This window comes from Oncorhynchus masou, chromosome 9, assembly GCF_036934945.1.
Source record: "Oncorhynchus masou masou isolate Uvic2021 chromosome 9, UVic_Omas_1.1, whole genome shotgun sequence".
Classification (NCBI taxonomy): Eukaryota; Metazoa; Chordata; class Actinopteri; order Salmoniformes; family Salmonidae; genus Oncorhynchus; species Oncorhynchus masou.
Genome location: NC_088220.1, coordinates 67,165,375 through 67,179,335, shown reverse-complemented (window position 1 = coordinate 67,179,335; position 13,961 = coordinate 67,165,375). Strand labels below are relative to the sequence as shown.

Below are 13,961 nucleotides of genomic sequence, written 5' to 3'. Positions count from 1 at the left end.
TCCCAACCTCCTTGAAAATTACTACTGAACAAATGACTACTGAACACTTCTAACAAGTGTGTCTTGGCATTATCTTACTGGTGTAGCTCAGTTCAAAACCTAATGTTTTGTTTTTTAGACCTGTTTTGATCTGTAAAATTATTCTTAATTAGATTTATATATGGTATACTGTACGTATACGTTGTGTATATCTGCAGTCTACACACACTGACAAGTGAATCAAACCTGCGCTGTGCGTGGGTTTTGACTTGCCAATGACTTTACCTAATAGAGACAGATAAAGTGGCTTTCTGGTAGATGTGAAGTTGAGATTGGAGGTATGAATAAAAAAAATTGAACAAAAAGATTCAAGATTGTGACGTTTCCTCTTTAAAAAAATATGTTCTCCATGATGAAGCCTACAAGAACTACATCAGCAACAACTGAACATGCAAGGCAAAGAGGGGAACATTGGTGAGTTAGATTCTGGGGTTCTTGCAGTCTTGGTTAATAACAAATTTTATCAAGCACACCTGGACATACTATATCTAATCTCTGTTAACCCAGAAGTAATATTTTGCGTAATTTGGTCAGCTGTGTGATTAATTTGTGTTTATATGCGTTAGAACGAAGTCTCCACCCTTGCAAAAGGAAACCACAGACACAAAAACCCAGACACGTCAAAGGGGATATGAAACTGAAGCATCCGTTTAGAACGTTTTCTCAACACCTAATAATGTTCTCATCGATTAATTAAACATCTGTGCACAGTCGAAATTGGTTTGTGCACATGCTCACTTTACAGAGGAGCCATTCCATAACCTAAATATGCAAATGACTGATTCTACAATAGGCTCAGTAGGATCTCCCTAGCTCATGATTGTCTTCGCCCCATCTCCTTACTGGTTCTGCCCACTATGCTAAATAGCTCCAGTGTAAACGACACAGATGAACTAACTATGTGGTTAGTTATAAATATATTTCAAGAAACGCTCAGCCATGCCCCTGTGGCATGCTAATGCAATTATTATTTAGGCCACAAGATGGGGACATGGTTCATCTACGCATACTAAGTAGGCTGTCAATGAGGGACGGATTTACGTGTTTTTTAGAATAATGCCATCCCACGCTTGTAGTACTGGATACATATTTACCAGACTAATATTACGCTATGTAACCTGTAAAATAAATGTACCTCTAGCACTATAGTGTGTGGGTTGTTCCTGCTTCAGCCATTATTCTACAACAACACATCAGTAATTAATTTGTACAGAAATCCCCATGCGCACAACAAATTCCTTACTCATACCTTCTCAAAATGTGTCAATATTTTGACCATCAGATTTCAGACTTCACTGTTCTCCTTGCAAAATCAGTTCCTTATCCTCAAAGACCTTTCTTGACATTCAGAAATGTGTATTGTGGGAACATGTTGCGTGAACATGTTGGACCCACACACACCAATGTAATACTGATATATTTCTGCACTTTTTCTGCACAATTGTATATGGGTATTTCTATGAAATATTGTTAGAAATGAATAAAGTGTATGTGTTGCTATTTTGGAACATATCAGTGATAATAAGTAAGGTAAGACCCAGATTGTCAAAGTAACAATGTTTATTACAGCAACAGAGGCAAAGGTACAGGAAGGCAAGGCAGGCACAGGATCGGGTCAGGCAGGTCGGAAATCAGATGGGGCAAAGGTACAGGACAGCAGGCAGGCTCAGGTAGAGTGGGTCAGGCAGCAGGTTCAGGGTCAGGACAGGCAACCAGGAGTTGACAGGACAAAGGCTTGGTAAGCTTGACAAACAAGACGAACTGGCAACAGGCAAACAGACAACACAGGTATAAAAATACACAGGGGAAGATGGGCGACACCTGGATGAGACAATCACAAAGACGGGTGAAACAGATCAGGGTGTGACAGAATAAGCTAATATGTCTTGCATAAAGGCCTTTTCAAGGTAATTGAGATACCCATTTTAAGAGAAACATGGTATTTTGAGCCTCCACATTTTAAGTATGTCATTTTTATCTCTTTGAAGTTATATTTAATTTGTATCACAGTAATGTATGAAATGATTAAAATACAAAATGTCTTTAATACATTTTGTTTTACAATATTTACCCAAATATATACAAAGACATACGACATACATAATGAAAGTTATATTAAAATATATTTATTTATTCAAATAAATATACTTTTGAAATAAACATTTTAAGCAAAGAAAATAAAAAACTAAATAGAGAAATCAACCAGATTTTCAATGGGTGATTGCCGCAGCTCTTGTTGTCAAGGCTGGCCTGCCAGACAAATATTGCCCGGCCGAAGCCACCACTGAAGGGACTTTTGGGGTGTAACTTCTCATTATGGCGCGGGTTCTACTACAGTAGAACCACATCTGTGGCAGCTTTGCCGCTACTGTTGATGCTTCTGATTTAGTATAAAACTATTGAATCCATGATCGTTTCAAAATATCATCTGAATTCAGAGGTATGCCGTGCAGTCCCTTTTTATAGTCCCATTGGGATGACGTCACCAGTGATTTGCTTTGTTGGTTGTTGCATCATGTGAATGTGATGACGTATGTCACTGATGCTGAAAGCTGTAAATAGCGCAGGTTCAGCCGCTCAATCTGTATAGTTTGAAATATCGTCTATCATCATACTGCCCAGACGCAGACGCTACTCTCGTGCTCGCCCAGTCCCTAGGAGGCGCAGACACAGGACTGACTGTGAGGCATAGGAAGTGTGGGAGCAAAAGGAGGCTGTGTGGGAGCAGAAGGTGGATTTAGGCTGTGTCGGGGGCAGAATGAAGCGTTGGGCTGTGTGGTAGCAGAGGACGCGTTAGGCTGTGTGGGAGAGGTCGGCAGCCCCCCCCCCCAAAAAAAAACAACAACAACAACAACAATAAACAATTAAAAACAACAATAATAAAAGACTAATTTTAAGAACTCAGTCCGGCTTTCAGTAGTGCATCATCAGCTTTCCTCTTGTCATGTCAGTCATTGCATACCTTACAAAGTTATTTATAACTTGTCAGAAATGTCCAGATCAGCTATCGTTTTTTAGCTAGGGGACAGTAGAGTACAGTAAAGAAAAGTATAGGGTACTGTATTCTTCCCAACTCTAATGTACTCTATCTAATTTTATCCGGAGTCACTTACAGGCCAGACCGTGCATTCAACTAAGGTAGATAGATACACAACAACATATAATAGTCATAGCAACACAATAAAATTATGTAAACCTTACTGAGAATGTTATTCTAGTTGGAATGGTCTATTGGTTTATTCTATAGGTTTGAACATAATTACTGCCAGTTCTAACATAAGTGGATGTGACAGAAGGGAGCAAAATAAATATTATGTTGCAATCATCAGTTGGCTCCTCTTTTCTTATATTAATGGGCTTGAAAAAATATTATTGTAATATCATGCTTACTTAATTGAAAATATACAGTATTGTGCAGTTGAAATGTAGAATAAATGACAAAAAAATACGTATTTTCAAAGTAATTTTTTACTTTCAACATCCGGAAAATAGTTTTTTTTTTAAATGTATTTTCATCTTTCATTCAGCACCTAAATTGCACCTGATGGCAACGCCTGGAAAATATGTCTAAAATATATGTATTACTTCATGTTGCTTACTGGGATATGACTAACGATACCATTGATGATAAGGGTTAATGGCCAGTTCATATCTCTTGATCCTCTTATTTATCGTCAGATTTCATTCAAAATGTCCCAATGAAGCATGCCATCAACAGGATGACACCATCCGGCCAGCCTCAACCCACAGTATTCGAGTGTGCATGGCTGGGGAAGATGTATAGTGCGTAAAAGTAACGAGAAAATACATAGGGAATGGGCTATAGCCATCCCACCAAGACACACAGCATTCCTCATCAAATGACAATTGAGGCTAGATTGCAAGGGGTGGATGAAATCCTGACTGTGATATCAGAGCCAATAGACTGTGGAGGAGGGCGGAGCACACCATTCTACGTCTGACAGCTACGAAATAGAAAATGTATAGCGCACAGCCACATGCACTCATGCTGCAAATAGGCAACCAGCGTTATAGCCTAACCTAAATTCAAAGAAATCAGCTTGGATATCCACATGTGCGATGAAGAACAAAAGTGGTTGCAACAAGGGGGGGTCAAAAACAACAAGATAAGGACTTGAGCAATAATATTTTGTAAAAATAAATACTGCAAGTAATTCAGGTGTTTCTATCAAACCATTGGAAAAGGTTTTGGAACCATGTACGGTGCCTTTTCTTTCCCAATGACTGTGGAGCGCAGTCGGAATAAGGAGCGTATGGAGGCCAGTCTGACCGGACTTTGTGAGCTGGAGATCCGCAAGCAGAGGCAAGAGTGCCTGGTCCTCGGTGCTCTGGCCCTGGGGGAGCCCATGCCCGAAAATTACACAAGGGACGAGCTATCGGGTTTCAGCAGTTGGGGGCAAGAGAACTTGACATTGAGACGTCATCTGGTAAGACGTTAAAAGAGGTGGAGGTAGTTTGGACATTGTTGCCTTTTTATGTGACAAATATAAAGGCTAATTCACCTCGTAGGAACATTGTTGTAGTGCACAGAATGGCTACTCGACCAGGGTGGTCGGTCGCCACCGCGATTAACCCCCAGTTTACCCCTAGGCTCTATAGAGGGATAGGCAACGTAGCCTATATAAAATACGATTTATTTTCCCCCGTTAGTGGACAATGCATTGGTGGTGTGCGCCTATTGTCCAGCAACGAAACGTATCTGCAAGAAAAGTTACTTAACTTGATTAATAGTATCCCCATCTGAAAGGATCTAATCGTTTCCATCCTTCGGCTGCAAATATATGCCTTGGGGAAACGGAATGGGGGTTGGAGCACCCGTCTGTTGGAGTCCACTGTTTAATGACCCATTGTTCCCTGCATGTTCCCTGCATGGTCCTACATTTATGTTGTATTTTACTTAGCAAGTGTTTATACATATTCATTCGTTGACTTTTATTTTCAAATTAGTTCATAATGGGAGCTGATAGGACATGTGAATAGTTACATTTGTATTACATATATTTTAATCTGATACTAATAGTATAGTATCATATATGATATGATTTAGATATAAGTTATGAGGCACGTTTCTTTAGATTGTGGAGATTTTCGTTGTCCTTGTGGGAACTAACGTTAGTTTATAGGCAGGGATGTACTATGCTGCCAGAGGTGGGCGTGATGCGTGTCCCACCACTCAAATCACCTCAGGTACGGAGAATCCGACCATCCAACCGATGTCATCCCAAATAATAATAAAAAGAGCGTTAACTATCCGTGATGGCAACTATTACGCATGCTTAACATTAGCCTATTATAGAGAAAATGGGCTTTTGTAAAAAAAAATATATTCAAACATTACATGTTTTTCTTTTGAATGAATGGGATGTAACAGTTATTTCCTTACACCCAATTTTCAGCCCTCTATCTTTAAAAAAAGAAAGATATACAGGCTAGTAGCCTTTAGACTATACGACACCATCGACTCGCACACGCCCACTGTTCTCAATAGAACGCTCCTATATAAGAGGGTGAAAGAAATTAAAGCAGCCGCCTCCCTCTCCTCCCAGCTTCCCCCCGCGTTCCTCTCCTCCGCCGCGGCCCAAACAATAGGCGCATATGGAGAGGAATACTAATGCACACGAGGGCCTCGGTGTGCCGACAGGCGAATCATGCACCTCGGCCGCCGCTTTGAATGCACAACTGGAACACATCACCCAATAAGATGCCAACGCAGAGCAAACTGGCTCCGCTTCAACGGTGATGGTGAATACTATTTTTTACACTGTGCGACGAGTGACTGCCCCTAAATGCCGCACATTTTCTCGCAATTTGTTGTGCACGTTTCATTAAGTCATTCCGGTCGGTCCATTTGAGGGATCTGTACATTTGGATCGATAGATACTGACAGATATTAACTTAATTGTCTTTCCAAGCATGCAAATAATTTTGCAGAAAATTCCTTGGAGATTATTGGTTGGAGAATTGTGTAACAAGAATGTCTAATTGAACCCCCTCTATTGAGCCCTTCAAACGTTACTTCTCCATGTGTTTCCCACTGGACCCAAACTCATATTGCATGTAGAGAGTCTATGTTGTGTGGTGTTTTTAAGGCAGGTTCACACAGTGGCTACTGACCCATGTTGCCCTCTCCTGGGAGTGTTTGGGACAGTTACCTTGGCCTTTGTTTTTGCCCCAGGGCCTCCTGTCCTGTTTATAGGCCCAGGGGCCCAGTGTGTAGTTGCTGATAGCCATGCCATGCCAGACAGCAGCTGGTAAAGCACAAGACATTGACCCCACTCTGAGCCACCATGCTGTGTGTGTTTGGAGAGTGCAAACATTAGCAAGCCCGTGTGTGCGCATGTCGATAGACTTGTGTGTGTGCGAGCGCATACATCTGCGTCTCTATTGATCTATGTGCCTGGCCTCAGTGTGTGGTGATTTGGGCATGTCTAAGACGCTGTGTGCCCATGTCTTCCATAGAGTGCCACATCATTAGTGTGAGTGCTACATCATTACTGTGAGTGCCACATCATTAGTGTGAGTTCCCTTCTCAGCGTTGAGTGACTGATGTCTGGGTGGGTGAGAGCTGCCTGGGCGGGGGGGGGCTTTGAGTGACTGATGTCTGGGTGGGTGAGAGCTGCCTGGGCCGGGGGATTTGAGTGACTGATGTCTGGGTGGGTGAGAGCTGCCTGGGCCGGGGACTTTGAGTGACTGATGTCTGGGTGGGTGAGAGCTGCCTGGGCTCGGGGATTTGAGTGACTGATGATATGGGTAGGTGAGAACTGCCTGGTCCTGGGGCTTTGAGTGACTGATGATATGGGTAGGTGAGAACTGCCTGGGCTCGGGGATTTGAGTGACTGATGATATGGGTAGGTGAGAACTGCCTGGTCCTGGGGATTTGAGTGACTGATGATATGGGTAGGTGAGAACTGCCTGGTCCTGGGGATTTGAGTGACTGATGATATGGGTAGGTGAGAACTGCCTGGTCCTGGGGCTTTGAGTGACTGATGATATGGGTAGGTGAGAACTGCCTGGTCCTGGGGATTTGAGTGACTGATGATATGGGTAGGTGAGAACTGCCTGGTCCTGGGGCTTTGAGTGACTGATGATATGGGTAGGTGAGAGCTGCCTGGTCCTGGGGATTTGAGTGACTGATGATATGGGTAGGTGAGAGCTGCCTGGTCCTGGGGATTTGAGTGACTGATGATATGGGTAGGTGAGAGCTGCCTGGGTCCGGGGATTTGAGTAACTGATGATATGGGTGGGTGAGAACTGCCTGGTCCTGGGGCTTTGAGTGACTGATGATATGGGTTGGTGAGAGCTGCCTGGGTCCGGGGATTTGAGTGACTGATGATATGGGTAGGTGAGAGCTGCCTGGGCGCAGGCCTTGTCCCGTAATGTCTTCTTTAACTTAGCTTCCCCCTGAGCTGGAGGCCCTGAGCAGCTGTGTCACCTGAGCACTGACTAACTGAAGTCAAGCTGGATAAAGTCCATTCAGAGCCTGTTGTCCTTGCTGGGGAGGCAGAACACAGAGGCTGGCGTGTGCAGCCTGCATGCCCCATTCACGCCTGTTATGTAAACATGGTGTGTGTGTGCATGCATGTCTGTGTGCTGCCATGAAGCTGCCTGACTGCTCCCCTTCCATCCCTCTCTCCACCGGAGAGAGCACAGGATGCAGTCAAATAGTAATGACACCAGGCAGTGTGCGTTATGAGATCAAGAGGCGTCAATTAATAATGCAGCAGAATCAAAAGTATCGTCATGAAAGGGAGCTGCCAGAGACCCCTACAGAGCTACACACTCTGGAAGTCAGCTATGTTTGTGTATGTGTCCTGTGTGTGTCCTCAAAGCTTTGTTTGTGTTCTGTGTCATTATGTTTTAATTAGCTAGCCTAATTGTCACAGTGTCTGCTAGTTCTAGATCCATGTGAGCTTGCCGGAGGACCTAGGCCTAATGATCAATTGGGTGAAAGTGTGTCATGGATATATTGATTTCCAATACACTCTCTTCCTCCTTCTTTCCTTGTATTATTTATTTTGCTCGCACTCAGGTAGCTATAAAACCTGGAGATCACTTCCACTCACCTATTAGTAACCACCATAATACAATGGTTTCATGTTTGATATTAGTTTAGTGACAGAAAGCATATCTCCAATAGGTTTCATTGCATAATGGATGCTTGGGTAGACACAGCCTGGCTTGGGTATTTTGTCTCTTCGCAAACACAGAGCTTCTATCACACTGATCTAGTCTTGTCTGCCTGAGAAAAATGACCCAGAATCCCAGAAATTATTCCAGCGCTGCTGAGTGACCAAAACAGCAGCCAACCTCATGACCAGATATGGTGCTGCTTGTTGTTTTTTGACTCAGCATCCGAATAGGAAAGTTGGGATCTACAGTATATGGAGTGTTTTTATACTGTCTAGCTCATTATGTTAGCCTGCATTGGTATGATGCTGGTTTGGCTCAGGTAAAGGTTGGCTCCTTATTATGACAAAATGACAGACTGAATTTTTCATTAACCTGTCTTTGCACACTCTACATACACTCATTTAATTCAGGGAATAATTTCCCTCCCTGCCACACTGCTGGAGTCAGCTTGCTGCTGAAACCTTGGTCACTTTTAAGAAATCCTTTGCATTCCAGCAGTGTACAACTACATCCTTTTTGAAATTAGCCCCTTGCACGCACACACACACATACACACACACATACACACACATACACACACACACACACATCTGCTCCTCAGATGACCTGAAATTGCCTGGCTGACTTGAACAAGCATGTCCAATTGCACTTTTTCTTCCTCCCTGGTGTATGATTTGTGTGTGTCCTGCTGCGTGTGCATCCACAAAAATAACATCTCAACTAGAGGTCGACCGATTATGATTTTTCAATACCGATACTGATTATTGGAGGACCAAATAAAGCCAATGCTGATTAATTGGCCGATTTAAAAAAAAAAAAAAAAAAAAAAAACGTTTTTATTTGTAATAATGACAATTACAACAATACTGAATGTACACTTATTTAACCTAATATAATACATCAATAAAATCAATTTAGCCTCAAATAAATAATGAAACATGTTCAATTTGGTTTAAATAATGCAAAAACAAAGTGTTGGAGAAGAAAGTAATATGTGCCATGTAAAAATGGGTGCCATGTAAAATATGTGCCATGTAAAAAAGCTAACGTTTAAGTTCCTTGCTCAGAACATGAGAACATATGAAAGTTGGTGGTTCCTTTTAACATGAGACCTCAATATTCCAAGGTAAGAGGTTTTAGGTTGTAGTTAATATAGTATTTTTAGGACTATTTCTCTCTATACCATTTGTATTTCATATACCTTTGACTATTGGATGTTCTTATAGGCACTTTAGTATTGCCAGTGTAACAGTATAGCTTCCTTCCCTCTCCTTGCCCCAGAAACACATCGACAACAGCCACCCTCGAAGCAGCATTACCCATGCAGAGCAAGGGGAACCACCACTCCCAAGTATCAGAGCGAGTGACGTTTGAAACGCTATTAGCGCGCACCCCGCTAACTAGCTAGCCATTTCACATCGGTTACACCAACCTAATCTCGGGAGTTGATAGGCTTGAAGTCATAAACAGCTCGATGCTTGAAGCATTGTGAAGAGCTGCTGGCAAAACGCACTAAAGTGCTGTTTGAATGAATGCTTACGAGCCTGCTGGTGCCTACCATCGCTCAGTCAGACTGCTCTATCAAATCATAGACTTAATTATAACATAATAACACACAGAAATACGAGCCTTGGGTCATTAATATGGTTGAATCCGGAAACTATCATCTCGAAGACGTTTATTCTTTCAGTGAAATACGGAACCGTTCCGTATTTTATCTAATGGGTGGCATCCATAAGTCTAAATATTCCTGTTACATTACACAACCTTCAATATTATGTCATAATTACGTAAAATGTAGGCAAATTAGGCAGCCCAAACTGTTGCATATACCCTGACTCTGCGTGCAATGAACGCAAGAGAAGTGACACAATTTCACCTGGTTAATAATGCCTGCTAACCTGGATTTCTTTTAGCTAAAATGTATTTATATAGCCCTTTTTACATCAGCTGATATCTCAAAGTGCTGTACAGAAACCCAGCCTAAAACCCCAAACAGCAAGCAATGCAGGTGTAGAAGCACGGTGGCTAGGAAAAACTCCCTAGAAAGGCCAAAACCTAGGAAGAAACCTAGAGAGGAACCAGGCTATGAGGGGTGGCCAGTCCTCTTCTGGCTGTGCCGGGTGGAGATTATGACAGAACATGGCCAAGATGTTCAAATGTTCATAAATGACCAGCATGGTCAAATAATAATAATCACAGTAGTTGTCGAGGATGCAGCAAGTCAGCACCTCCGGGGTAAATGTCAGTTGGCTTTTCATGGCCGATCATTAAGAGTATCTCTACCGCTATTTTGATTTGTTTAACACTTTTTTGATTAGTACATGATTCCATATGTGTTATTTCATAGTTTTGATGTCTTCGCTATTATTCTACAATGTAGAAAATAGTAAAAAAAAAAAAAAAACCTTGAATGAGTAGGTGTGTCCAAACTTTTGACTTGTACTGTATGTCTTGGGTTTGTGTGCTCATGCTTGTGTATTGGTCTGCCTCAGAGTGCACTCCAGAGCTCCCCCTGGGGGCTGATGCTGGCACTGGAACAGCAGGTGGGCGAGCTGAGAGTGGACACAGATGATGTCACCTATGAGGGGACCCAAGGGGACAGTCGGCCCAACTCAGGTACTCCTCATGCTACCACCTTTCAATTCTCTGAACTTTAACCTCTGATCCACATCAGAGGGGTATTGTGTAGTTATATTTTTCTTAATGTAGACACTTTAATTAAACTTATTTTTTGCATATTTGACCCATGTTCTGTATATTTTCTGTGTACTTTTTTACATGAATTGTGGCCCTATATTTCACTGAAGTACATATATAATGACTAACATTTCATTAGTTTTGACAAAGGTTGTTTTCATGCCCTTCTTGCTACTGTTAGTTGTTCTGGGGTTTGTCAAAGGGACATAAAATTGGAAATTAGTTTTGTCAGCATATGGTTTGAGAAAGCCTGATAGCGGTGTAATGAGTGACATCATCTGTGTTTCCCAGGGCTCTATGAGTTGAGTGAGAGCCAGTCTCCAAAGGGGCATTCCTGTCGCTCTGACTTCCTAGAGCCCCACCCTGGCTGGGGCTTCAGCAGCACAGAGAGGCCGAAGTCTCTGGGTGAGTTCAGTTCCACTCTCCACTTTCAACAGCTCTCTTTCAACCACAATAGGGTTCATGGTATCATAGCAACAATACCATGGACTGTCTTTACTTTATTGCATCATTATTTTAGTTGCATTAAGTGCTCGTATCAGTAGTAAAACAAACCCGCCAATTGATCAATTGACTTCTCTCTGTGCTCTCTGTCTACAGGCTATGCCCTCCAGCTGACAGGTGAGAGTCTGATGGAGCCAGCCCCTCATGCTACTGTTCCCCTCTCCTTTGCCGCCCCCTATCCACACCTTGAGGGAATCGCTGAGGAGGGTACGGCCGAGGAGCCCTGGCAGTGGGACCTACACTGTGCCCAGGGTTGGGAGGATGAGGACCTGGCCACCCAGGAGGATTTCCAGCAGGCAATGAGGGTTAAAGGCTACATCCTGAGTCTCATCCATCGCTACGCGCTCTCACCCCGGCCCTGCATGCCTCGTACCAGCCTGGGGCCTGACCCCTCCACCCCCTACTCCTCCAGCATAAACAGGCAGAGCAGCCTGCGAAGGAAACTTACTCTTCACACCTCCGAGCACTGCATCTCTGACCCACAGGACCTCTACCCTGACCCTGAGTGCCAGGCCTGGTGGTGTGACTCGCTAGACAGGGAGGAATGGGGGGGAGAGGCCCCATCCATGGATAAGGACTGTTATCGGTCTTTGGCCTACCCCCACTTCAGACCCCACTCCCTGGCCGGGGGCCATCCACCCTCCCTGGACCCCACTTGTGGAGCTCTGGACCCTTGTTTTAGTAGTGCGTCTGATTCCCCCAAGCACTACCCGCTGCCCCACTCCCCGGCTTCATATAACCACTTGGTCAGTGCCCAGTACATCCCTGGGCAGGCCTGCCACACCCCTGTACGCTCCCTCGCACACTTTCCTCCAGAACGCTCCCCCTCACACTATCTTCTAGAGCCCTCCAAGCCCAGCCAAACCTTTGTGTCCCCAGACCAGAGCAGCTCAAAGCCCAGGGCCATGGGGAAAAAAAGCCATGAGGAGAGACAGTGCTCCAAGAAGCCTGGCCACAAGACCTGCCGCTCCCAGTCTGAGAACAGTCTGATGGGGAAGAGGGCTCTCCCTAAGCGCAGGTACAGCACAGCCGAGCACCCCCAGCACCAGAGGGGCCAGGTCCCATATGCAGGCCCCCAGCATAAGAACAATGCTGGGGGGCGACGCTGGTGCTCCACCCTGGAGCTCAGCCAGGAGGAAGGGGAGACCCAGGGTGAGCAGGCCCACAGACGCCCACCTCGTAGAGCCCGCCACACCCAGGCCTGCTCTCATCCCAACCCCAACCACCACTCCCAGGTCCATGCCCAGCCTTGCCTCTCAGAATACTCAGAGAGAGCACCTCTGTGTCGGGGAGAGGAGGGCTATGTGCGGGCCGCCCCTGGGGAGTCAGAGTCCAGCATGAGTGAGGTGTACTCCCCTGCCTCCAGCTCTCTCTCCAGTGATTCTGATGAGGGGGGGCTGGTATGGCCCCAGCAGCTGCCCCCTCGCCTTGCCCCCTCCGCTTCCTCCTCCCCTAAGGCCTCCCTAGAGGCCTCCTCGCAGCCCAAGGCCTTTGTCAAAATCAAAGCCTCTCACGCCCTGAAGAAGAAGATTCTGCGATTCCGCGCCGGCTCTCTCAAAGTCATGACCACAGTCTGAGACATATGTCACTGCTTCTACTGCCCATATCCTGCACAGTTTAATCCTACATAACCTACAGTTTACACCCTCCGTCTACCTCTGCTGGTTCATGCAGCACTGTCATAAAAAAAAATCAGCTACTTTACCTTTGGGACAAACTATGATGTCTGTAACTGGCCTAAGATCAGCATCATGATATCATCTAGCTAAACCACATTTCACCATCATCAGAATGTGCATTAACCATCAACCATCATGTCTAATGAAGTCATCTTCTGATGGTTACACTGCCATGTCACATATGGACACCTGAACGTGAACTGCTACCTCTCTTCTCTTAGCTGCACCACCTTGCAGCCTTGACCTGAAGCCAATGTCTGTAGCACTGGCCATGTAGGGGGCGACTGCAGTGAGGGGTCAACACACACACACATACACACACACACACACTTCTGTAAATACCTACCTGTGGCCTTGTTTGTATGAATGTAGTTTGTAAATAAAAGTTTTGTGGTCTCTTAAGCCATGTGTTTCATTTGACACTTTCTAGTATTCAACCTGGAATGGTGGACTCATGTTTGCCTACTGGATATTTCTCACACATAAATAGTTATTTTCAAATCAGATATTTTTCAGAGCTGATCTGATTGGTCAAAAGACCAATTAGTGAAAAAAGATCAGAATTGAGCTGCCTGTGTAGTCATAGCCTCTCTGGCAGCCTAAATTGCTTTCCGTGTGCAACATTGTATAACAGAAAGTGTACATCAATGTCGCCCCCCTGGGGTGTATCAGTAAACCTGCCTTAAACTTACAGCAATAATTGCTTAATCTTTCTCCAAACATCTGCTTCCGCATATTTTCACAGACCAAGTTATGAAAAAGTTGTTAATTCTGAAATGTAATGACATTATTCCATCACTTCGTGCATGATTGAGAGTATGGTAGAAAATACTGACCCTAACCTGGGCCTTACCCTTTTAACTTAAAAATAACTATGTCCCAAGGTTG

The 13,961-nt window shown here is 44.3% G+C and overlaps 1 protein-coding gene across 1 annotated transcript; it reads left to right on the top strand.

Moving 5' to 3' along the window:
- The first annotated feature begins 3,998 nt into the window (after positions 1-3,998).
- LOC135546535 (dapper homolog 3-like) lies at positions 3,999-13,461 on the top strand. The gene is made up of 4 exons (XM_064975036.1): positions 3,999-4,487; positions 10,686-10,809; positions 11,182-11,295; positions 11,491-13,461. Exons 1-4 carry the CDS (start codon positions 4,257-4,259, stop codon positions 12,969-12,971), a joined length of 1,950 nt encoding a protein of 649 aa, XP_064831108.1. The 5' UTR covers positions 3,999-4,256; the 3' UTR covers positions 12,972-13,461.
- The last annotated feature ends 500 nt before the right edge of the window (positions 13,462-13,961 follow it).

Coding starts and splice junctions, on each gene's coding strand:
- LOC135546535 (XM_064975036.1), top strand. CDS start 4,257: ATGTACGGTGCCTTTTCTTTCCCAATGACTGTGGAGCGCAGTCGGAAT. Junction 4,488..10,685: donor TGACATTGAGACGTCATCTG/GTAAGACGTTAA, acceptor GGTCTGCCTCAG/AGTGCACTCCAGAGCTCCCC. Junction 11,296..11,490: donor AGAGAGGCCGAAGTCTCTGG/GTGAGTTCAGTT, acceptor CTCTGTCTACAG/GCTATGCCCTCCAGCTGACA.